Source organism: Pleuronectes platessa, chromosome 11 (genome assembly GCF_947347685.1).
Source record: "Pleuronectes platessa chromosome 11, fPlePla1.1, whole genome shotgun sequence".
NCBI lineage: Eukaryota > Metazoa > Chordata > Actinopteri > Pleuronectiformes > Pleuronectidae > Pleuronectes > Pleuronectes platessa.
In genome coordinates, this window is record NC_070636.1 from 17,663,352 (window position 1) to 17,688,766 (window position 25,415).

At 42.0% G+C, this 25,415-nt stretch overlaps 2 protein-coding genes across 2 annotated transcripts in view; one reads left to right on the forward strand and one right to left on the reverse strand.

The window, feature by feature from the left end:
* Positions 1 to 1,552: 1,552 nt before the first annotated feature.
* On the forward strand, positions 1,553 to 6,551 carry ccr6b (chemokine (C-C motif) receptor 6b). Its single transcript, XM_053434548.1, has 2 exons — positions 1,553 to 1,852; positions 3,889 to 6,551. The coding sequence occupies exon 2, from the start codon at positions 3,898 to 3,900 to the stop codon at positions 4,975 to 4,977; it is 1,080 nt and encodes a 359-aa protein (XP_053290523.1). The 5' UTR covers positions 1,553 to 1,852; positions 3,889 to 3,897; the 3' UTR covers positions 4,978 to 6,551.
* Positions 6,552 to 16,332: 9,781 nt separating this feature from the next.
* The window catches only part of LOC128451364 (peroxidasin), a 57,694-nt gene continuing 48,611 nt past the window's right edge, over positions 16,333 to 25,415 (reverse strand). The window contains exons 20-23 of the mRNA XM_053435162.1: positions 23,308 to 23,419; positions 22,883 to 23,015; positions 20,994 to 21,107; positions 16,333 to 19,616 (exon numbers count right to left, since the gene is read on the reverse strand). Of these exons, the coding sequence (XP_053291137.1) occupies positions 19,473 to 19,616; positions 20,994 to 21,107; positions 22,883 to 23,015; positions 23,308 to 23,419 (503 nt within the window). The 3' untranslated portion in view covers positions 16,333 to 19,472. The remainder of the gene's footprint in view (positions 19,617 to 20,993; positions 21,108 to 22,882; positions 23,016 to 23,307; positions 23,420 to 25,415) is intronic.

The following is a 25,415-nucleotide window of genomic DNA, read 5'->3' on the forward strand; positions in this document are numbered from 1 at the left end:
CATTATGTTTTCAAGCCCCTCCCATTCCCCCCTTGCCATGAAGGAGAAGTTGGTGCTGGTGCTGTGGAAAGTATGTTTTTTCACAAAAATATGTTTTTTGCATGTAAAAGTAAATTTTCTTGCTTTGAACTTAATCAACTGTTGTGTCAAAACAAATTGAATCAGGTAGAAAAACGTATATCATACATGTTGGTGAACTTCCAACATATAAAACCATGTGATTGTTGCTAGCTGAAGATTAGCCTGAATTGCTAAGAGATGTTGTTTTTCTAAAACGGTGGCTGTGGGGTAAAGTGGGACAAATGCTGTGGGGTAAAGTGAGACAGTGTTTCACTTTACCCCACCATGAAGCACAAGTTAAGTTTAGTCTTAAACATATTGTAGTGTTATATTACATTAAATATGTTTTATTTTTAATGTCATAAACATTGTAGAAAAGCCATCATGCCAAGAAACTACACCAGGAAGACAACCTGGGGCCAAACACCCCTCGCAGAGATGGAGAGTGCAGCCGCTGAGGTCATGCAAGGAAAGAAGACCTTAAGAAAAGCTGGAAGGGATAGAAATATTGATAAGACAGCCCTAAAAAGATTCATAAAGAAAAAAGAGAAAGGGAAAGTCAAATCAGTAGCCTGGGGTGCAGTAGCTGAGGTAAAGAGAATATTCACAGATGAGATGGATGAGGAGCCAAACACTTGAAACAACAAGCTGACCAGCTCCATGGCCTTGCTCCAGTTAAGAGCCTTGAACTGGCATTTGATTACGCAGAGAAAAACAATATACCTGTCCCTGCCAATTGGACAGAGAAGATTAATGGGAAATGTGTAAATTTTACTGATATATCATTTTAGCTCGCCTAGAGGGGAGCAAATGTAAAAAATGTCCCACATTACCTCGCTCTCCCATACTAGAGCGTCACTGTGATGTGTCAGTTGTATTTCATTAAGGATGAGACAGCAAAGCTATTGAAGGAAGTGCTTGTATAAATTAGTCGCCTCTATAAATATGACAACCTGTTTAGAATTTCTAATCTTTCAGGAAGAACACAATATGCCTGAACAAGGAATAATTTGCTCTATACATTCAATAAGGTGTGGCTTTTTTCAAAGCAATAGAGCTAAGAGTAAACAAGGAGTAACTTAATGTGAAATGTACTGAATATGGAATTGTGCATAGAGGTTGGACGTATAATTGTCTAAATCGTTGCCCCCTCTATGGCCCCTGATTTAGAAAAATCCCATATCCACCACTGTCTCCCATGTCTTTCACTTTATTTTGCCACATTACAACCGATAGCACTTTTATGTATGATATTTAAAATGTCAGAAATGGCATCAGTTTCAAATTGGCAGAAATATTATTGACATGTGAAATCGCTGAGGTGATCACAAAAAAAAGAATCCTCCCAGTTGAAAAATAACCTTTGAAGTGGAGGTGACTGGTGCCCGGAAGACTAATTGTGCAATTTTGCTGTAAATCAAACGAACAAAACATGTCTTGTGGGCGGGGGTGCATCTGCAAACTGTTATTTTCCCAGTGGAACCATCAGATAAGGACAATGTGTGTACATCTGTGGGTAGAAGACAAAGCTGAATGTGAGATCAAAGCAAGAAGCTCATTGATGTACTGTCCTCGTACAGCCTCTGAGAATGTTTTTTGTTCTTTATCGTGCTCTTCTGTTAATTTCATCATTTACTTCTGTGAGATAAAGCTCCTGCACTAAGGTCTTTACTTCACACGCAGCTCTGACACAACTGCAGCTCTGGCAGCTGGAGGGGACTTTTGCTTTATTTTGACACTTCCTATCCAGAAGATAAAGAAATTAAGTGATTGAAAGTCATCATTTTACAAGGTATGTATGTTCTTGTTTAACTATATGCGATATTCTAATCGCACGATGTATTTTGATTCCTTTACAGTATCTTTATGATACATATAGTAAGAGCGATAATTAAAACGTGAACATATAATGATCACTTTTTGAGCTTGAGATGTACAAAGGTAATTCTGATTGGGGCAAAATACAACAGATACTTTGTGCGAAGATTTGGGAATCAGAAAAACTCAGAAGTGAAAAGTCTTGGTATCATTTTCTTGGTTTCATTGGTGCAGTGTCTTGCAAACTTTCGCTAGCCTGCAAAAAAGTTACAAGGAAAACCTCGGTGAGTTCACAACTCTATTAACAGCCTTTTCACAAAGAACAGGACTTGGGCACGGCTCCTCATCGTCTGCTCCACACTCGTTCCCCATTTCTATTAGAATTGATGTTACCATCCTTTTACTAATATACAAAGCTACTAATGATGAAGCACCTTCTTACATCAAGGACCTTTTAAGTACTTGTCAACCACCGAGAGTCCTTAGGTCCTCGGACACTTGTTCTTAAAGTTTCTTCAGCTACAACCGGATTCTGCAAAGTCAAATTTGAAATGAAAGCTCTGTCCACATTTTTAAATGTTAATTGAGGTCGTATTTATTTAGGCACGTTTTTTGTCAATGTAATGAATATTTTTTCTACTATCAATTTAGCTATTCAATGTAGTGTCTTACTTGGATCCATAATTTATTAAAAAATCTATTATAAATTAAATGTTCATAATGTTCCTTTTTCAATGTAAACAACTTTGAGTTGCATGTATGTATAAAAGGTGCTATGTAATTAAAGTTTAATTGCGTTTATTACTATCATTATTATTATTGTTAAGTTTGAAAGTGGCTGAGCAATTTTAATTTGGACAGTCACCGTTAAATACAGATTCCAACCGACACAGCATATATTCCTTATCAACGAGTGCAACTGCACTGTACTAGGTCTGATCTTGGAATAGTGATTTGTGAGAAGTGAAAATGCTGAAGCAAGAGATATAATCAGCAAAAGATCAAATCCTGCTTGCGAAGAAGTAAAAGTTTCTCACATGCTGTTATTTGCAAGAATGAGACAGTGATCTTAATGTCAAACATCGCAGATCTTCACTGATCACTAATCAGCTGCCGAGATCAGACAGATCACAGAGTGCAGCCGCCAGCAGCCGACCTCTGCTCGCATCCTCTCGAAGGCGAAGGGATCTGAAAGTGGGTCATTTTCACCCGGAGCAAGATCTGAACTAGAAAACATTTTTTTCTTTTGAAAACAGAAGGTTTGCACTAAACTCTCAAAATGATGCACTAGATTATTATTGTTTATCAATCGCTGTGCCACCAAATTACCACCGGGGTATTGTTTCAATAGTAATGAGGGTCACCCACTGTTAAAGAATGAACACATTACTTATTGACCATGAATTTTCTTAATTTACCATTAACAAATAAATTTGGAATAAATCACTTTAGAATTCATAAGATAAAATAAGTTAATCCTTTATTGATCCCCATGGGGTAAAATCAGTTATTATAGCAGCACTAGTTCAGAATAAATACAGGTAAAGAGAATAGAATAATAATAGTTGAAAATAAAAATAGGGGGAAAAAATTATATAAGAAGAATTACAAAAACACATTGATACAGAAAGTTACAGCACTGTTAAACATTAAGTTATGTACTTATATAGTTATATAAAGGTAGCAACTATATAGGTTTTGAAGTGGCATCCTAATGTGTAATTTACAAGAACATATCAAATATTTTATTTATTTTTAATTGTCTTAATAATTAATAAACGTTTCACCCAGTTACTGTAACAAGGTAAAATGCGAAAACATACGAGTTACATTGACACAAATGTACTGTAATACTGGGTATTATTACTTTATTTTGTAACTTGTCAAAAAACATTATTTTGAAATAATAATCTAATGTGTATATTAACCAGAATAAAGCTGTCAAATAAACTAATAATATTTTCGATGGCGTTGCTGTTTATTGCAAATGTTTTGTCTTTTCTCCTCCAGATTAAAAACATGGCGTCGACGACATCAGACTATGACTACAGTACAGCTGAGTATGACGACTTCTGCAGCTTTGACCCGAGCCCCACGGAGGTCATCACCCAATCATACATCCACGCCATCGTCTGCGCCTTCGGCCTGATCGGCAACGTCCTGGTGATCGTCACCTACATGTTCTACAAGAGAGCCAAGACCATGACGGACGTCTACCTCTACAACGTGGCTGCGGCGGACCTGATCTTTGTGGTGGCCCTGCCATTTATCATCTACAACGAGCAGCACAGCTGGCCAATGGGCTCTGTGGCCTGCAAGATACTGAACTCGGCTTACAGCATCAACCTCTACAGTGGCATGCTCCTGCTCGCCTGCATCAGTGGTGATCGTTACATCGCAATAGTTCAGGCCAGAAGATCCTTCGGCGCGCGCTCACACACTCTGATCTACGGCCGCCTCATCTGCTCTGGTGTTTGGGTGTTTGCTGTGGCCCTGACGCTGCCCACGCTCCTCTACACCCAGCGCTATGAAGAGCTGAACCTGGGGGATGACAACGTCACCGTGATGTGTGAGCTGTCTTTCAGCAGCCACGAGACAGCGAAGCTGATGAAGGTGCTGGTTCCCAGCCTACAAATGGCCGTCGGCTTCCTGCTGCCTCTGGTGGTGATGGTGTTCTGCTACTCCAGCATCATATGCACCTTGCTGAGAGCACAGAACAGCCAGAAGCACAAGGCTGTGCGTGTGGTTTTTGCTGTCGTGGTGGTTTTCATCGTCTGCCACCTTCCCTACAACGTGACCCTGCTCACACACATCCTGTCTCTGTTTAAGGAGAGACGTTGTGAGGTGGAAAAGATTAAACTCAGAGTTCTGGACGTCTCCAGGGTCGTAGCCTACCTCCACTGCTGTCTGAATCCCATCCTCTACGCCTTCATCGGGGTGAAGTTCAGGAGCCACTTCAAGCAAATAGTGGTGGATCTCTGGTGCTTCAGCAAAAAGTACATCTACTCTGCTCGCTCGTCACACGGAACCTCCGATATTTGCATCTCGGGTCTCAAGTCTTCAGAGGCCTCTAACAACATGTCATCGTTCAGTGCATGATACTGCGGCCTAGAGTTAATAAGCATTGCTGATGCTACTGGAGCCTCTCGTCCAGGTTGTTACTGGGCTGTAACTGTATGAAGCCGACTGTTAACAGACATAAAAGCTTCTGTACTACATTTGATGAAAAAAAGTATCATTCAGGATATTTGAGTATGATTAAAAGTGAGACTGCTGCCCGCTAACTCACCTGGCAGTGCAGGATTGAAGCCACCAGCAGGAGTCCTCTCGCCATTTCACGTTTGAACTGTGAAAAAAAGAAAACTCCTAAAAGTTCAAATGTTAGTTAATATAATACTTAAATGAGTACTACAGTAATTAGTTATTGAACATAAATGTTAAAAAAAACAAAGTAAAAAAAAGTAAGGATCAAAGATACAGGGGCTGAGACCTCCTGACTTACCACTCCTTTCCAATCAGTGCGAGCGAGGGGGCAAACAAAGCATCTTACCGTGAAAGAAGCAAATCGCAGCTTGACCTCGAGTGGAGTTCAACTTTGGTGAACTCTTTCGAGCCAAGAAAAGGCTGGAGCCTTTATTTTGTAAGATACTCGCAGTTTGGTGCAGCTGGGCAAATACCCATGTCTTTCAAACTCCATGCTACCGCTCTGTAAATTAAATCAGAATTATTTTCAAGGCAAGCCAATGGAAATTGCATCTGCAGAATATTTTGTTCACACTCGATGAACCTACTCTAGAGCTATCGCATAAAAACTATTAAACTGTACAGTTGCCATTAATGAATTTAAATTTTATTTTTTAAAATAATATGAGATAGTATTATTATAACAATTATTCTATATTCTATACATATTTTATATTTTCATAATGTACTGGCATTTTAATATATATGCAGAAAAATAAATACATTGACTTGAAAATCTGCTTAGTGACTGTAATCATATGAAGAGCAAATGGGTCACTAAAGACATTAAAACTGGCTTCATCTTATTCAGCAGAACCAGCAAAACACTGTGCAAAATGTCTGCTGTGAAACACACATATTCAACGTCACGGAATTTTAACAACATTTTACAAACCATCATATTACGATTACGTTTTAACCTTAGAGAGGATATCTGCTGAAAGTAGTGGTAAAAATCCTGTCACAGTACACAAAACAACAGCAAATAAAACCAGTGCCTCTACACATTTAACATATTGTTTTTTTTTCACTGCTTCAGGAGCATCAAAATTCAATTCTCAGAATAAACCTGCATTTGGTTTGCTCCCCTTTCATGAACAGGTTCATAGATTTAAGAAAATCCAAATGTTAAAGTCCAAATCTATGCTGATGACATTGTTATCTATATGTCTTGTATTACGTATTGTGTTTAACTAAACATTGGACAACTGGTTTTATTTCTTTAAATATATTTAAAACATATGAGTGGGGCGACTGATGTATGACTGATGTTACCATGGTGACAGCCTCTTTGTGTATTATGTTGCTATATGTATGCTGTTGACTCAATCTGCTCTTTTTTTTCTGGATTAAAAGTTATAGCTTCTCATATTTCACTTAAGTTTTGACAGTTTTTATGTCGTCAATCATCGTCTGAATAAACAGTGTGTCTGAAAATATATGCTTTGACTTTTGATATACTTCTCATATGCCTGATCTGATTATAAAATGTAATTATAAGAAAACAGTAGCTGAGCCACAGTTGGCCTTGTTGGATGATCCTCTCCCGAGAGAAATTTTAACAAACAGTACAAGTTTTTTAAGCTCTTTAATGGAAATCATTTTTATCCTCAGACAATTTTAAATAAAATGTATTTCTGGGTAATTAGCAAATATCTCCAGTACTCTCCTGGGAAGTGTTGGCTCCATTTCCTCCAGTTCAACAAAGTAGATCATTTTGTAAAATTTAAGGAAAACAGCTCATTAAGTAGTAAATCTGTCAAACCTTGGATAGAAAAATAATAAAAGAAAAGGGAAAAAGAGAAATGTTGCAATTATATTGCATGTAGCACTTTATAGTCAGGCTTTTGTGAAGCAACTTGTTGCTCTGGGTTTGTACCCTCGTGGTTGAATGCAGTTATTGTAAGTCGCTTTGGATAAAGCGTCATCTAAATGAAATGTAATGTAATAAAAGTAGTGATAAACATTTCTGTATAATGTAAAAGTCGTCTTCGTGGGGAATGAAGCAGATTTAAAGATTGCGAAATTGATCTGTCTGTACCCAGAAGCAACTGAGTTTTGGGGTCATTTCCTGTGGTTGGTTCACTGTAGATCTCACATCTGATAAGAGCCACCACATGTCGTTTTTTTGCAAGCAGAAGCAATAAAAGTAACAGTCGATTGTTTTGTCCTGTTGGGGCCCAACAAGCTGACATTAACAATAGCTTTACTTCAGAGTAAAGAACATTGTTCACTACTGCTCTGATCCCTGAAATACAGATGTATCTGCTCACAAGAAAAACGTAAAATGCAAAGACATTGAGCAGTTTAGGTGGATTTTTACGATCCACTTTTATTGAAGTGTAACCTGAATCTTTTCTCTTCTTGCTCCATCGCTTCTCACTCATTACTGGTGTCTGACAGGAAATAGGAAAGACAACAAGCCAGCTGACAAAGAACGATTGACTTTAATCCGTTATGCTCATTTATTTGGGTCTAATTTTTTTTTTTTATTAGCTATTGCAAACACTGAGAAAGAGGAGAAACCTGAAGTTCTGTGTATTTTTGAATGGAAAGAGCTTAGGTGATTTCCATTCTTAGGTGATTTCCACCCTAATGAGATTATAGAAATCATAACTGAAAGACAAGATGTTTTTGTGAGGTATCTTTTGCGTTTTCCTCTCTGCAACAAAAATAGACGATTGTGCGTCACACTTATAAAATAAACTCTTCTTATTCATCTCTAAAACAAGTTATTACTGTTAAAATTGAATCAAATTGAAGTCTTGTGCTCTCAGCTGTGTGAAATTCAATGATCCACCCAACTATTGGGCCTCTTGTAAAAATAAAATGTTGATAATAAAGTGCGTCTCAAATGAGATTTCTCTTGAGACACTCTTCAGACGCCAGATGTGAGCTGCAGTTAAACTTGGCTGGCTCCAGGAGAGTTAAACTCTGGATACATCTGGCCACAAGATAACTGGTCTGATCAGGGGCCTCCGTTGTGGGAGGAGAGGATCCAACACGTGTTGAATGCAGCCATTTGTACTGCTGCTAGTGACACATGTGTTTGACGAGTGGAAAGGTGCAGACTCGTGGTCTTGTATGTGTTCTAAAATCCAGATTTTTAAAAGTGATTAATGTGTCTACTTTAAGGGTTTGTATAGAAACGATTTAAGCTGCATCAATTGTTCTTTTTGCGTTTCGCTTGTAGTTGTATGTTTTGGCCACTTGAGGGAAGCAGACCAAGGTGTCAACACAACTGAAATCATCACCTTACAGTGTTCATCAGTGGTCTGGGATCAGGACATTCAAGAGAATGATGCTGTGGAGGAGATATCTCTTCCTGATAAGCTGATATTGCCAGTTTGCATTATGCCGCCCTCTTGTGGCTGCAGTAGGCTAGTGTCTCTGGAAACTATAGCCTACCAGCCATTGCATCTACAATTTCTATCATTTCTTGAGCGTCGCTGGGAAAAGGGCGTGAGAAAGTCTCTGGCTTGTCAGGAGGGAGTCAAATCGCCTGTCTTTTTAGCCCTATTTTTGGTCTCTAGCAATCCCAGAGGTCAGTCAAAGTTATTGAAACCTTTAACAGCTGAAGACAGATTTTTTTCCCCTCACGGATAGCTGGAGACCAAAAACAGAGCTAAAAGAATAAAAGGGAATTTGACCAATAATGCTAATAATAAAGTATGGGCTTTAAAAGCAGAAACTCTGATCTGAAATACACTGACTGGTGTTCTGTAGAGCTGGGGACAACTGTAGTGTTGGGGGACAAGCAGCATCTTTAGCATTAGTGATTTAATCCAACGTTAAAATAGAAATATTGTCCAACCCATTCTACCTGCATTCTATAAACATTGATTTGGGGCAAAGGTTAATGTACTCAAGGTCATTTTGTTGCTCGATGGGAAAGATGTGAACGCTTTGCACCGTGGACTCAACAGAGGGGCCGCTTATCTCAACCACTCTCCTCCTGTCAGAATGGGATCAGGTAATATACTGCTGTCTATTTATCTTCAGGAGAAGTGGACACCTTGTAAAAGACCATTTTACTGTGATGATTTACAGAGCGTTTAGCCCCCGGCTCACTCCAAATACCCCTCTCCCAGTTTCACACGTTATGGACACGCTAAAGTGATGGGTGCCATATTTGGCGCCGCAGTGACTCAAGAGTGGTCGTCCTTTGAGGATTAATTTACTCAAAGTGGATCCCTGGAGCCTTTCATGCTGTTTTTTTTTATTTGTTTTCAAAACCACCCGTGAGTGTGTTGAGCCAACATCTGGTATTTGATAATGAAGTCACTCCTCAGCGACTTATACCACAATCAGCTTATGATTCATTCTCCCAAGAGTCATCACTGTTGAAAGGATCAATTGCAGCACCATGGTTTATTTTGAGAGACCTACATGCTTGGTAATTTAGCCCCGAGCTACGATCCCTGCTCAACGTGTATTTGTTACTGTCTTTGTGTGCAGCCGTGACTGTACCTATCTGCGAATTAGCTGTGACCACCGTTTGCCAGATGTTTGTGTTTTACCTTAGTTTCACTCTCAGGCCTTGGAATTTAACTCTTTACGTTTACTTATGCAGCGTAAATTCCTCAATGGCATCTGTACTTTATTTTAGTGTTACCAATTCAGACCGGATCCACCTCTATTGGTCCAGGTACAGGTTTAGGAGGCGGTTGGGAGTTTGATCCAGAGTCAGCAGCTTTCTGAGACACAACAGGAGCACACGGCAGCTCTGAGAGATCTTTATGCATATCTTCCATTTCACAGTACTTCATCTTTGCTTAGTTCCTGATATCAGCCCACACTGGTGATAGTGTTTGACTCGCAGCGGGAGTTTTGGCCCATCCTTCCTCAGGGGGAATTCCCCCTGATGAAAACCTTTGTGTACATGTTTTGATTTTATCCTGGAAACCAAAGCATCAAGTCTTCTTTGGTGGTTTGGGTAATCTGAAGCACTTTATTCACGACTCATCCCCCAAAAATTCCCAACCTCAGGCAAAAAAACACCTGACAAGTTCATTTATCATATCCGGAATATCTTTCACTGAGGAGGATATAGACACCCTGCAGACAGACGGCTCCTTCTGGCGTCACAGTGTGTGTGAATGTGCGCGCGTGCATGTGAACATACATTCCTTCAGGTTGGCTCCCCTCCTCCTACCTGGCCCATTCCAGGTCCAGAGCTGATTAGGGGTCCTTGAAGTGAGGGGATTATCACGCTGGGTCAGACTGTACCCCGCTGGTGTGCGCGGAGGAATGCAGGCGAATCAACCAGCGAGCCCATCAGTCAGCAAGTCAGTCGGTCACGCACAGACTCATCCAGTCAGTCATCTGCCTGTGAGGCGCTCAGCCCAGTCCTCACGAGATTAGCTTGGCTTTCTATCAACAACCATTACTTCGGGATCTGTGTGTTCTTCTCAACTCTATACGCCCAACAAACGCACACACGTATTCAACGTTATCATATCTACGCAGAATGAAAATGTCTTGGCAACTCTGGTGTGTTGAGCTGTTCTGTCCATGCGTCAGGGACCAGATACGTTCTAACAGACCCAGGAGAGGAAGATGGTATTTTCATAGGAGGGAGTGAGGGGTCATGTGTTGCACTCATTCGTGGTTGTGTTACAGCCCTTAATCAAATTAGTGTAACTTAAACATTGAGAGTGGGTTACAACACAAGCTGAGAATGACATCAGTGGGTGAGGAGGAGAGAGGAGCACAACGTCTCTAGGACATTTAGAACAAGCAGTACAAGCAGCTTCACATAGTGTTACTGTTCTCACACACACACACACACACACACACACACACACACACACACACACACACACACACACACACACACACACACACACACAAGCACACAAACACACACACAAGCACACAAGCACATACACACACACACACACACACACACACACACACACACATTCACATTCACACTGTAACTGTGACTAAACCATAGAAGAGTATACACTGTAGTTCTGTTAGTAGTTGAGTAGGTATGTGTGTGTCACATAGAAAGAGTTATAAGTTAAAGGGACAGTTTACCAAAAATGTTAATGTTGTCATTATCTGCTCGTTACTATAAACAGGACATCTGAAGCCTTTATGGAAGAGCGGTGGACTAGTGGCAGAAAAATTGGACTATGGGCAGAAAATCTGACTGGATGGTCTCTGGTTCGACTCCACAGAGTGACAACAAAAATATACCTGGATGGACAACACCTGGATCTGTTCAAAAGTCCTACCTCACTGTCTAATTGCCCCTGAGCAGGGCACCTTACTCCCCAACACCTGCTCCCTGGGTGCCGTGCATGGCTGCCCAATGCTCTGTGTGTCCTCCTGTGTTCACCAGATGGGTCAAAAGCAGAGGACAAATTTCCGCCCATTAGCATGTCGTGTGTCTGTGCATGTGTGCTGGACCAATAAATGTATCTTGTATCTTGTATCACCAGTAGAGGGACCCCCTGAGGGAGCAATAACTTCATCTAAATACCAGATACAAGCTGTTTTTCATTACGTTTCCTTTCATTCTAATATTCCAGAAAACAATATGTTTGTGAACTTTATGACTGAAAACCTTCATCCCAGCCCCATGCCATTCAGTAATGTTAAAATAGTCTATTAATGGGTCCCAGTTTCCCTAGAGAACAAAAGCGTACTTCTCTAACACATTTACATCCCAAAGTCTTGACCTTAAACCAAAACATTTAAACTTTACCATATTATCAGACCTGAGTATGTTAAATTCAATTGATTCTGCAATTCAACATATTCTTATTAGAAACTGGAGACAAACATCAAGTTATCTGCAAAAATGGAGAGAACTTTGTTGGTTGGTGTACACAAGATGCTTTCATACATTCTCTAAAGCGCCTGCATGTGTGAATGCAAATGTCTGAGTGGGATCCTTCAGACTCCAGTTTCTCTTGCCAGTCCACAGAAAGTCCCGGGGGATTCATTGCGAGCTAGTGGGTGTGTTGAAGTTTCTAACAAAGTTTCTAACAAAAAAAAAAAAAAAATATATATACATCTCAGGATGAAAAAGTGCTGCCAAACACATAGAAGAAACAGACTAAGATGTCAAGAGAGCTTTTAGTGATAAGAGCCAACACAGGTGTCCAAAAACATGTGATCTCTGCAGCAGGCTTCATACGTTACGTCCTATCTTGTCCTCACCTCAACACTCTCTCTTTTTGTGAGTCTCATCCACTGGTGTTCACACATACAGCCCTTTGAGGGATTTTATTAGCATATTAACACGTCATGAAAACCACGAGAAAGGCAACTCTCCATTTCCTTGTTTGATATTTTCTCTGGTGTGCCTTTCAATCTAGTGATACCTGAAGGGCCACTGTGCCACCTAGTGGCTTAAGTATGAACAATATATTTTCCACTTCGTTAAATGTAGTTAGTTTATGGCCACTTTTTCTTGTAGCTCTATTCCGCTGTCCCCACAAACACCCAACTCTTAAGCTGCTAAATAATACAATGTGTTCACCAGCCAATCGCTAGCATTGTTGATGTTATAAAGGTAATGTACAGGCTAGGGATGTAGGTGACCAAAATATTGTGTCCTTATACAGGCAATTTGTGTTTTTTTAACTAGAGCAGCAACAATTTCATTATATGCCATTCAAAGGTGAAAATACAACTTGATCAGCTGAGTTCTCCCCATCTCGCTGACTGTGTGCATCTTAAAGACGCGTCATTTTTTTTTTGTGAATGTGAAACCATTTATTTTCCTGTGTGCACAATGTTTTTAATCATTTGCAAACAAGTTAATATCTATTGTGTCTACGAGGTTAAAACAATATTTACAGAACGTTAGGGGATCCATGGAGACCAGTGGGTGGCATTATTTGCTAAGTTCTGTTTTGTGGTGGTCTCACATGACTTGTCACATCCATGTAACAGAAGTAGCCGAAAGCTGCTTGTTTTGTCTTGGCTGGAGTCTGTTCCTGTTCAGAGTTACCAGGTACTGTGTAACGTTAATTCTCCTCCATGTTTGGTTGTGTTGCATTCATGCACATTTCCTGCAACAATCCATGTTGTCTGGATGAACACTACATGTGATGCAAATGATGAAAAATGTACCATTAAAAGTGTGAAAATAAACAACTTAGCAAAATCGTTATATGTAGCCGTTAGGGCAGCTTGAAAATTGAATTTACTTTTTGAAATTGATTGATTAAGGAAAAACCAAAACAATACGCTAAGAGAGGCTTAGAGGACAAAGTCAAATTCAGAGTTGGTAGTGAGTGTATGCTAGAAACCATGACTGACCCCAGTATATTACTCTTAATTATTTGATCCATTCTTAATATAGAAGTTTTGGTAAGTGCAGCTTTAACATCGGAAATGTAATTGTTCTTACTAAACCAAAAAATTATTGGGATCTTTCAAATAAGCATTCAGCCCAGACAAACTTTGGGCAAAGTTTTTATTTGGGATATAATGCTAAAAAAATATTAATTAAATTAATTGCCATTAACATACTTAATGATCCAAGCAGGTCACCTTTCCAAGCTGTTTTACACATTGTAACTCCCTGTGCAAACAACTGCACTATAAACTGAGTGGGCTTGTTTGTCTGAGCCAAAAACACTTGCAGGAAGCAATCTCATGACATGTCCCACCCACTGGGGGTGATAAGCCATCGCTCCAGTCCTTTGAGCCCCGGGATGCAAAAGCTATTTTGCCTCAGCGGGGCGCCACTTTTCTCCCTTTCATCCGCCTTGCTCTGGAAATGAGAATGACATTCCATTAGAGAGGGGAAAGAATTCCCCACCTTGGCAAGTGAGAGGTGCAATGCAGAGAGCCAATTGCCTAAATGAAATTCCAGTATGTGATGAGTGGGAAGTGAGAGGCTTGCTGAGGAGCAAGGCGTATGCAGCTGCAGGCGAGTATCCTGTCCAAAGCCCTGAAAAAAGCCCCACTCATCTGTCTCTCTCTCTTATAGACTGATTCATGATCTGAGATGAACTAGATTAAGATATTAAATTATTATCATTACATTGCATTCCTGGGTTCAGTATCTTTCCCTAGGATATTTCGTGATATAGATGGGAAAGATTGAGATCGAACCAGCAACCTTCTGTTTGGAGGATACCACTCTACAACTCAGATACAGATCTATAGGATATATGCTTTAGTCTCAGTTAAACTGCAGATTTTATAGGCAGATAGTTTCTTGATTTATATTGTCAGCCTGCATCTAGCTTTACACATCTACAGCACATTCTCACTAATATAGTAAGATCCCTCCAAAGTCAACAGAGAAGATTTCTTTCACACAACAGCCTGGACCTTTGGCTGTCCGTAAAGGGAAACTCTGCTGCAGAAATGGAAACAACCCAGAGGAAATGCACGAGTGTGCATGTTTGTGCCTGTGTATTCATGTCTGGATCCCCCAGGAATAGACCTATTACTCTGTGTAAGGTAGTTCTCTTGTTGTCAGGGTGATAATGTATTTTCCTGCCCGGCTAGAAGTTGAAGACTCTTTTATCTGTGCAGCCACTGGAAACCTCATTTCCTGGTCCAGTTTGGTTTCCAGAGGCTCAATCCACCCACGGCCCCAGCTGCCAGCGCCGGCCCTGCAGGGAGAGGCGTAGATGACCGAGGGAGGGACGAGGGTGGAGGAAAGAAAGGATGAAGATGTCTCCGGAGATGACGGTGGAAGCTGAGATAAACAGGAACAAACTTTGTCAAGTTCGCTCAAAGACAGACCGATCAATGTTAATATGCGAATATAGATCAAACAAGACAATTTCTCAGAGCTGAGAGATAATTTCCCACAAAACACACGTCTACATGCAGTGAGCAGGTCGTGGGTTTGTGTACCAGACAGTACATGCGAATAACAGTCTGAGGCAGGCGTCTCCTGTGGCTAATATTACTCACATTGCAGACCTCACTCTCAAGACATTTCACAGCTGCTATTTGTTTGTCGACACTTCCTTCAGAGACAGCGCTGTCTTTCCAAGGTCAAGAACTTGCAGAAAATTATACAAAGCAAAACTAGACCAGGGGTGGTGTAATGATCTAAGCACATGGACCAAAGCCCTTTTTGCATTTAAGACATTACCACATTCTGTTTTGTTAACAGTGAAAAAAGGTCACTGCCCCATGTGCCAACGAAGGTCCCCAGATGTGTGCATGTGCAAAATGCTAAGACAGTTGGGTCAGCTTGCTGCTGCTTTGTGCCAGGTGTAGGTTATAATGCAATGGTTGCAGCTGTACATGCAAGTACCTACTCTATAGCTGAGCATCACTTCAGGGAGTGCACCCTTCAGAGGACTCGGTCCAAGCTCTTCCCATTGCATCGTCAGCTACTTTGAGCTGTAGCATTTACTGCTGTTTGGTTACTCACAAGATTAACTCTTTAGCTTCGTCACCAGCGTGTTGATGAATCCTGGGACTGGTTGGCTCCTGAGGGATCCACCCGTTAGATCTTTCATTGCACGGGAATGGAAGGACACTTTTGTCAACCGTGGTTAAAATGGAACGACCGAGTTATGGTGCTGTGACACAATCTGTCCTCAAATGCAACCTCTTAAGGATGTTTCCCCCTGAGTTTGGACACAGTTTATGTGAATTAAGTAAGTCATAATGGAGCTTAGAGTGAAATGGTAACGTCAACATTCTAACGTCCTCAAGATCAACAGGTGCAGTACGTTTAGCATTGACAACGAGTAGTTCAGGGAAGTAGCATGCTAGCATTTACCAATTACTCTTAAGGGAATAAACCAAAATATTGGACCTGATCAATAAAGTAAAGTTTACAGTCATCAAGAAAGCTGTTTGTAGTCATCCTGAAAGTTTGTAACTTACCACAATACATGGCAGTCCAAGAGTTAGTGAGACTTTCTATTCTGAAGGTTGCTGTACAAAGTCAGTAGATCACCAAAGCTTGTAGTGTTTGCTCTCCGGGGAACATGAATGTCTATGCAAAACTTTGGAGATAACTACGGAGATATTTCAGTCCTGAGCTACCATGGTAAAAAGGCCTCAAATCCAATATCAAAGGCAGCTGCTACAAGTGTTATTGTCCTTGTTATTGAACAGAACACTAAAGGGGAGACGACCAATTTAATAAGAAGAGATCTTCGTAGGACGTGATCACAGCAAACACGGGTAACATCTTTCAAATTCATCTCATCTGTAAGTCAGTGCAGGGCACCTGAAAAAAGAAAAAGCACCAAAATGTAGGACTGTAATTCAAATGTGGCTTATTTATTTATTATTACTGTTGAGAGGCATACATTACAGTGCAAACCATTCTTTGGCAAACGTACAAATACAATACAAATGTAATGACACGTACTACTATATCCACATTGACCACTGGTTGAGGGACAGCGTGGCTAAAGCATGTTCAGTCTTGCAGAGCAGTGCATTCCATTGACACTTGGGGAGTTTGAGGGGAAATGAAAAAGAGAGAGGGAACCATGATGAAAACAGAAAACAAAGAAAACGAACTAATACAACAGAAGAATGAAGCTCAAGAGAGCTCACAGTGCTTTGGCAGCCAAAGCTTGGGCCAAAAACGCATTTAGCCGGTTACGGAGACAGAAAGACACACACACACATTCATTCATAGGGTTTATCAAATGGTATGAAATTACTAGATTCAGTAAAACATAAAATACTGGAGTTGTTGGACAAGCCACGGTGAGAGAGTAAGAGACACAACTGTAAACACACAGTTTGATGTACAAACCTATCCAGTATATTCAAACATGGGATATGATACCAGATAATATACCAGTGCGACTGCAAGCCCCATAATCCACCTGGAATCCTGAATGGAACATTCCAGAGGGTATTATTTCTGTTTTAGTGACAGATGCTCGCCCAGGACGTTACCACATAAAGAAAACAATGGAAAGGAAACACTGCAGCTGCTTCCTCACAATTAGGAGCGAAGCAAAACAGAGTAACAACAAGAAACGTGACGTGTTGCACGTGGGAGCCAGTGCATGGGGTACAGTGAGCGCCGTCTGTGTTCATGTACAGTACGTGTGAGGAACCAGTTGACAGGAGTCGGTGGAAAACATCTGTCTCACAACAGCGACAAGGTGAAATCTTCTTTTGATTGACACTGTGGCTGCTTTTACACTATGGAGATCCTACTGATGGTGTGAATGTAACTGTCTGACTGAGAGCCTCTGGACTGTGGACTTTCTCCGGCTGGCTCCATAAAATAAGTCTGCAGAAAGTCTGGAGGACCCCAATGTGAGAACACAGCAGGAGATCCTCCGCTAGATTCCCCACGAGCCAGTGGTGGGGGTTGATGACCATTCTAACATGCAGATGCACTACTGAAAAAAGGAACCCAAACAAACAAAACAAAAATCTCAGGATGAAAAAGCGGTGCCATGCACGTAGACGACCACCACGATGTCAAGAGAGATGTGGATGTGATGTAAACACGTGATCTCTTCAGCAGAATTAACACGTAGCATCCTCTCTGCCTGCTGCACCACCCCACGCCTCAACACTCCAGACGTGTCGGTTGCTGTGGTTGCGTCTGGGTGGAGAACCTCCTGCTGCGTTATTCACATGTGAAAGGCAACCTCCCGAGAAAGTCCAGACTCTATTCTACGGCCATCCTCTGGAGGTCATGTCTGAAATGGGCTTATATCCCGATGATCGGCAGCTATCCCCCAGCTCTACCCTCGCCTCCCCTCTCATATGGCTTCCATTACAGCGGAATGATGGTCGGAGAGGCGCTTCTGCTCGGCTGAGTGACGTCACCCCGGAATGAAAAATCTTCAACATGCAAAGAAACAAGAGCAGGACAAAGAATTCCTGAACTACATCAACACTGACGCCGTTTCTCACAGGCGGAAATGCACATGAGTAACAAAAGCGAGGAAAGGGGGAGACAGAGTTGACGCTCGACCGAGAAGGCATGCTAGCGTGTCCTTGTGTAAACTGGGGCTAGAGCTGAAGAGAAGAACAGTCATGGCAGCAGTCCTTCAGTTGTGTGTGTGTGTGTGTGTGTGTGTGTGTGTGGGCTCTGTGGACTTACAATGAATAAACATGAATAAAAAACAACAGATATGAGCAGGTCAGTGGGAGAATACTGCTGTGGTAGAGTCTGCAGTACCAAAGGCTAGAATCCTGACCTCGTTACAACATTCATACAAAAAGTTTCATAGATATGTCATTTTAGAAGTTACTAAATCATACATTTGGCTTAAAGAACGACGCAGAAATACTGGGACAAAGGTCACAACATGACAGTGGTAAAAAAAAAAAATTGGATATTCTTCTCACTGCTTTCTGAAAGCAAAATGAAACTTGGAAAGGAGCACAACAGTGCAAGAGCTGGGTCGAGTGTCCTGCGACGGGGGGGGGGCGCCGCCCGGCTCCTCCTCGCTCAAGTTCAGGACAGGCCAGCAAAGACAATAGCAAGGTGTCCATGGATAGAGGAGCAGTAATCAGTAGACATTTTTTCTTTTTTCTTTTGCATTAAAAACATTTTTGCAGGGCTTCACATTATCTTCATATACGCAATTTTTATACAAAAAAGGGGAGAGAAAAAAATTAAAAACATTTTCATAACATATATCAAAGCACCGTGGATTAAAAGATGAAGAAACTCTATTCATAAAAAGTCTTTTAGGTTGAGTAAAAACAATCCTCTCAATCGTGACTTATCATTAAAAGGCGTATACTGAGTATATAAAAGTTGATTTGCATACAAAAGACAATACTTTGAAGGTTTGAATTTAGTGATTAAATCATTATTAAAAAACTATAATGGGGGAAAATAGCACCAGTTTTCGGCATCTCTAACCTGAGAATATTTTTTGTGATAGAACATAATTGTCGCCGCCTTCAAACTACTTCCCTTTCCTGCTCCTCGACGGCAACCGGCCCTGCGCTCCGTCACCGAGTGTTGGTCACAGGAGAGCCTCGTCGGACTCCGAGCGAGCAGGAGAGATTTGTCCGTCTTGTTTACAATCCACCCATTCATCCATCCACCCATTCATCCATCCACCCATCGGTTCAGAGATACATCCATTTAGTGATCGCTGGTTTGTCGCCAGAGGATTTCAAACTGAGCCTCCGGCTGCCGGTCCTGGAGGGGGCAGAGAGCCAAATGGGGGAAAAAAAAAAAAATCAACCCCTCCACTGATAAAAGAAAAAAGGATATGAAGTCAAATGAAAAACATGAACTGAGGCTTTTGGGTCTATCGAGGCTGTTAGTGGCTGAGGAGTAGCACACCTTCAAGAGTCTCATCCTCTCTCTGTCGGCTGCGTGGGAGTGTGTGACGCTCAGACACTGGAGTGTGTTTGTCAGGGTGGGGGGGTGGGGGGGCTGGGGGGAGGGGTCCTGAGTGTTAGTTGTCGTTGAAGTCCGCTTCTTGTTGCTTCCCAACGTCTGCGTGATCGTGGCAAAATGGGCAGCAGGTGCCTTTTAACTTGACGGGCCGTTTGCACTCGACTGGTGGACAAGACTCCACGAAGCAGGTTACCTGGGCATCCTGGAGGAGAAGGGGCGACAGGTCAATTACCATATTCGATTAGAGTGGATGAAACATTCATGACCCCTGAAGCAGAACTGACCTGCTGTTGGAAATCTAGCACAAAAAAAGAGGTACGTCATGTTCACTGTCTCGCAAGATGAGCAGGTTCACCTGGCTGTCTCAATTTGAACACTGCCAATCTAAGCAGACCTTATTAAAACCTGTGTCCATGGCACAGATTTTCGACCCGAGAGTGAATGCAGATTATGTCCATTCGCATTGCAGATGAAAGCCAGATGTGAGTGGGTGCTAGTGGTTTTTTTCAACAGTGGAAACGGGGTTTGAGATTAAACTGGATGAAAGGTTCATGATGGTGGACAGCTGCAGCGATGAAATCAGAAACAGCAAAGAAAAGAAAGACAAGAACAGCAAAAGTGGAACTGAAGGTGTCTTGAATGGGTCAGAGTGAAAAGTATGACAGGGAGCGGGGGAGAAATGCAGCAAAGGGCCAGGGACGACCGATATATTATTGGGCTCTACTTTTTTCTAGTCCTGTTACCTCCGAGATAAAAAGAATGTAATAATGAATGACTTCATTATGAGTGTTATGAGTTATTGGTTTGCAGATTCTCGTACTTTCGTTTTGCAACAGAGCCGTAGCTGAATTGAGTCGCTCACGACGCGTCTCTGCTGAGGTGCTGGACAACGGCTGAACCTAAACAATCAGGGGCTTTGTATCGGAGCATGACGCCACATGAAAGGTTCAATCAAACTTTTCTTCCCAATACAAGGCACCTCATTGTGCAACATTCAATAATTACCAAACCCTTCCAATTACAAGGATACGTGGAAGGATGGGAGAAAGTTTTGGGGATACCGAGGGGGGTGAGAGAGAGGGGGGGAGAGAGAGAGAAACACAAACCGACAGGTGTGTTATCAGATGTGGTGAGCGAAATAAAGTGAGTAGGCAAGATGGCAACAAAGGCTGTGGGGGAGGGAGATCTGAGGCAGCCAGGTTTGGCACGGGGGCTGCTGGAGCCTGTGCCAGCGGTTGGCACAGGGGAAGCGTCAGGAGATAAAGAATGAAAGGCAGAAAAGTGGCCGGTGCACACAAACACACCGTGGGGAGACACGGGTGCCAGGAGGAGGGGGCTGCCAAGAGCTGCTGGAAGAGGTGAAACACCTCCAAGAGCTGCCAGACAGAGAAGCTGGGGCATTTAAACTGGGCAGCCTGCTCCCACAGAGGCAGTGCTGATGGGCCGTCCACGATGAGAAACATGGAAATACTCAAACAGAACAGCTTCTCGGAGTGAAATATGAGAGGATTAAGTATTGGGCATGTGTGTGTTCCGTGTGCCATTTGCACTGCATATTGAGGCTACATGTTGAACGTACCCGGCATTCACATGTGGTGCAGGAGTCCTTTTTCCACCGCTCTGCATCTGTCCGCTCACGTCCCTCACTATCAGTGCAGTCAGTCTTGCTCAGACGGGTTTCGAGTCTTTTAATCTGTAAAAGGTACAAGGACACAAAACATGAACTCGGAGGAACAGAGAAACGACTTGTTTCTGGCTGTGATGTCGACACCGCCTCAACTCTCTGGCTCCTTTTATACAGAGATCCTGACGTGTTGCCTTTAACAAGACCCAAGAACATTCCCACCTTGAAGAAGGTGTGTACAAACAACTCAAGATCGCCTTTGGTTTAACATTGTCAGATACTTATTCATACATCTATTTGAATAAGTCTATAATGTTTATTGCTTGTTTGCTGTTGTGTGCCTTTTTTTTCATTTATTTTTTATTATAAAGCACCTTGTAACTGTGTTTTTAAAAATGCTATATACATAAAAAACATTATTATTAATCTAATATTGTATTCCTCCTCTTGTATTGATGCAGGATACTCGATGTGGCTACATCTCTCACTCCGAACTATGAAATATGGTTGTCTTCCCTCTGGGGGGACGATAGAGGGTGGGTCGGTGCAGTGTCAGCAGTAATTTGGACGTTGTCCTGGACCGTTGTGGTGAAGAAGGAGCTGAAGGCCGAATTATAGTCGGGTTGCACGCATGCACGCAAGACACCCAACACGCCCCTTTCGTTCCCTCTGGCGGCTTGCGTGCGTCCGCCAATTTTTCTAACTATACAACAAAGCGACGCGATCCTCACGCAGCCCGCAAGGCTTGTGATTGGTCTGCTTACTACGTCCCGTCCGGAGTCTAGTTTCCGGTTTCATGCCCTACAATACGCGGAAATCACGGAAGATTTAGACAAATATGGACCAAATAGATGAGCACTTGGCAGAAGAGATCCGAAAGTATGACCACTTGTATAACCCGTCATTGACTGGCCGATTTGTCCGCCAGAAATAGGCTATGAGGAGCCGGAGTGGCGATCTAAATAAACATTCGACGAAGAAGAAGACGTCTCTTCTTTGTGTGTTTTGTCTTCGACAAACAACGTTACTCTGCCTAGTGTTCTGGCGGTGAATTGCGTTGCAACACGCGCAACACGTTAGAGAAGCAAAAACAAAACGAGTCCGTCGATGCAACTGCTCTTCCGCGGTTGCAGTAGCAGGACTATAATTCGGCTTTAAGTCTCAAGTCAAAGCTTTCGATTTACAGGTCAATCTGTGCTCTGCAGCCTTCACCTATGATCACAAGCTGTGGTTGGTGACCAAAAGAACCCAGAACTCACTCGAGGGACTACATATTCCCATCTTCCCTGGGAGCGCCTCAGGATCCTTCAGGGAAGAAGGATGTGTGCGCGGGCTGTGTTTCTGTGACTGTGAGTTAGCCCACAGCCCAGACATAGCAGGCATGCATGCAGCATGAGCCGGAAGGCAAGACGGGAGAGCGAGACATGTTGAGACTCATGGTGCGGTTCAGCTTAAAGGGAAGTTGAGGGATGCTCCCCGGTAAATGTTTCAGAGGTGACAGTTTTAGATGAGGACAGTGTGCATGTGCAACTTTAACTGTGTTATAAAGGTGAAAAAGTTACCTCCACTACAAGGCATATTGACGATGTCTGTCTAAATCTTCATTTGACTAAAATGGCACCCAGTGAAGCTCATACCTCCCCCAGAGCCCAACAACAGTCGTCTTACACCCGGGCCACACTTGCTGCAAGAGCGGCCCCAGTGCATTGTGGAACTTCTTGCTTTCCATATGCATATTCTGCGGTTTGTCACCTCATGCACAAACAAGTCTTAAGACATGTGTGATTACCAGAACACAACAGATAGTCAAATGCATGTGTGTGGGTGCTGATACAGACACACACCTGCTTTCGTAAACTTGTGATCGTCTTCTGCATGTCGGAGACAAACTCCTGGAAGTCGTTGGTCGAAGGTTCAGTGCTTGTTTTGGAGGTCAGAGTAACGTTTACTACAGTTTCTGTGGTTCCCTCCGCGGAGCTGAAAAGATACAGGTACAGATATAAGATTAGGTGATATTTCTTTTACTATGAACTCATCATAGCATTTATAAGACTATGTGCAATACAAAACATTAAAAGAAATCACAAGAGAGCCTATTGTCTTTCTGAAGATGTGGCATCTACTTTCCACTTACAGAGCAAATGAGCAGTAAATATGTCATTTTCTCTTCACAGTAAATCACCACCTGAATGTGGTTGTAGGGTTCATCAAACCCTTGGTGGATTTTTTAAACATCAGATCCTGACGTTTGATGGCTACGCTGCATTACCTGTTCTCAGGGATGCTGTTGGCAGGATCATCCTCTTTGTAGCTGTGCTCAGCTGATCTGCGTCCCCTGAAGTGGTAGGACAGGGCGTTGAACTGACCCTTGGTTCTGCAGTCTGGTGGGTCAAACATAACACAACACTGTAATTCAATAACAGAGGAAAGGTAAATTAATCTTCTTATTGATCATATATATATATATATATAATCTCTGCAGCCACACTGCAGAGATTGTTGAGCACACACAATAAAAGACCTGTGTAATGAAAATAATTTAAATCTTAATAGGTCTGTATTTGTACAGCATTTCCTCAAATGAAAACAGTTAAAAGTTTCCGATTATCATTGTCAACATCATTGGAACTTCCTGCAAATTTCACACAACATGATTCATGTTGCCTCCTACCTAAATGTCCTGGTGCATGCCTGCAAATTATCCAATTAAAATCTCTACTAGGAAAAAGGGTTTATATTCAATGAACCTTTTATTTTGAAAAGTTTGCTGGAAGTGCTGAGTTGACATTAACAGAAGAATACAGTGACTTTAACAGGGTAAGGGATACTTCCTACGAAAAAAAGACCAATTATACTTTGGAATTAGAAATTAAGGCCTGCCTCTAATATAAGGCTGCTATAAATAAAGGCCTGTTTCCTTCTGCAGCTGAGGTAAATAACGGCCTCGGACACTATTGGAGGAAATACGGTGTAAAAACAGGAAACTGTGTCTGCTGAAGTCCCTTCCCTTCAGCTTCAAAGTGCTGATCCAGGACTCTGAGGCTTATTGTATTACCATGACTCAGTGTCACGCTGCAGACGCTGTACCCAGATCAAAGAAGGTTAAAGACACATACACAAACATAGCACCCTGCTCATGCCCCGCTACACATCTGAGGCACGCTGAGCATCAAGAGACAGTTCATAATAAACCTGAAGAGGTACAGATGAGTGGACCAGGCCTGCACTTAGCAAGGCTGCATCTTTATCTGGAAAAGTTTACAGGCAGCTGCTCAGCCTCAGAGCCCCTTTGATTAACTAGACCGTGGTCTGTAAAAGACAAAGACTATCTAAAAACAACAAGAGCTCCTGTGTCATGCTGACAGATACGCATGAGCCAAGCATGATCTCACACGCACACACTCTCTCTTGTACTTCAATCTATTTGAGGACACTCATTGGCATAATGGTTTCCCTATAGCCCCTAACCCTAATCTTTACCATCACAACTAAATGCCTAAACTGGTCCTAACCACTCTACCATAATGCCTCATCCTATCCACCTCAGCTTGAAATAAATATACAAAAACAAGAGGTAAGGAGTTTACAACCTTCTCCAGGACTACCCACTAACATAACTTATCAAGGACATAAGGTCTTGACCAACTGATCATCCTTACTCTGGTATGTGATATGGGGATAGAGAGCTATTGACGGACGCGTGTTGGCCAGTGCAGTCCTGTTGGCTCCCCATTTACAACTGCCCAGGGCAGGGGGCATCATCGAAATAACTTAATACAGACCCTAACCCTAAAGGCAAGTCTTAAAGGAATAGTTCACACACCGACACTTTAACTGTGAATCTGGCTACAGCTTCACTGACAGACGGACAAGTGGAACAACTCCCCTTTCCTCCCTCCCTCCTCTTTCTGGCAGCATATTCTCTGTTTATTAGTTTTGCTCTTCCCTCGAATATTTTGTCAAGGAAGGTCAAATGCCGGGCTCAGAATCTGGGATGAAAGCAGCATAATCAAGGGCCATATGTTACATATTAAAATGTTTTTTAATCCTTTTACATTTTTCCTCTGAGGACAATACATTTTCACTCAAGTTTTTACATGAAAGAATAATTCATATATTTGCAATGCAGTAGAACTCTTGTCTGCTGACACGCAAGTTAAATATTTTGAAAATTTATCATTATATCACATTAGTGACAACAGCATTATATCATGTAGTCAGGGAGAATGCAATGTGGCTTTAATAAGTAGAAAGTATTCTCACATGGATGGTAACATTTACTTACAGCTTTGTTTTCCATGTGAGGGGATCTTTACTTCTACAGAATTATCATACTAAAAACGCGATCTCTTACACGCACCCTCAACATTGCAGCAT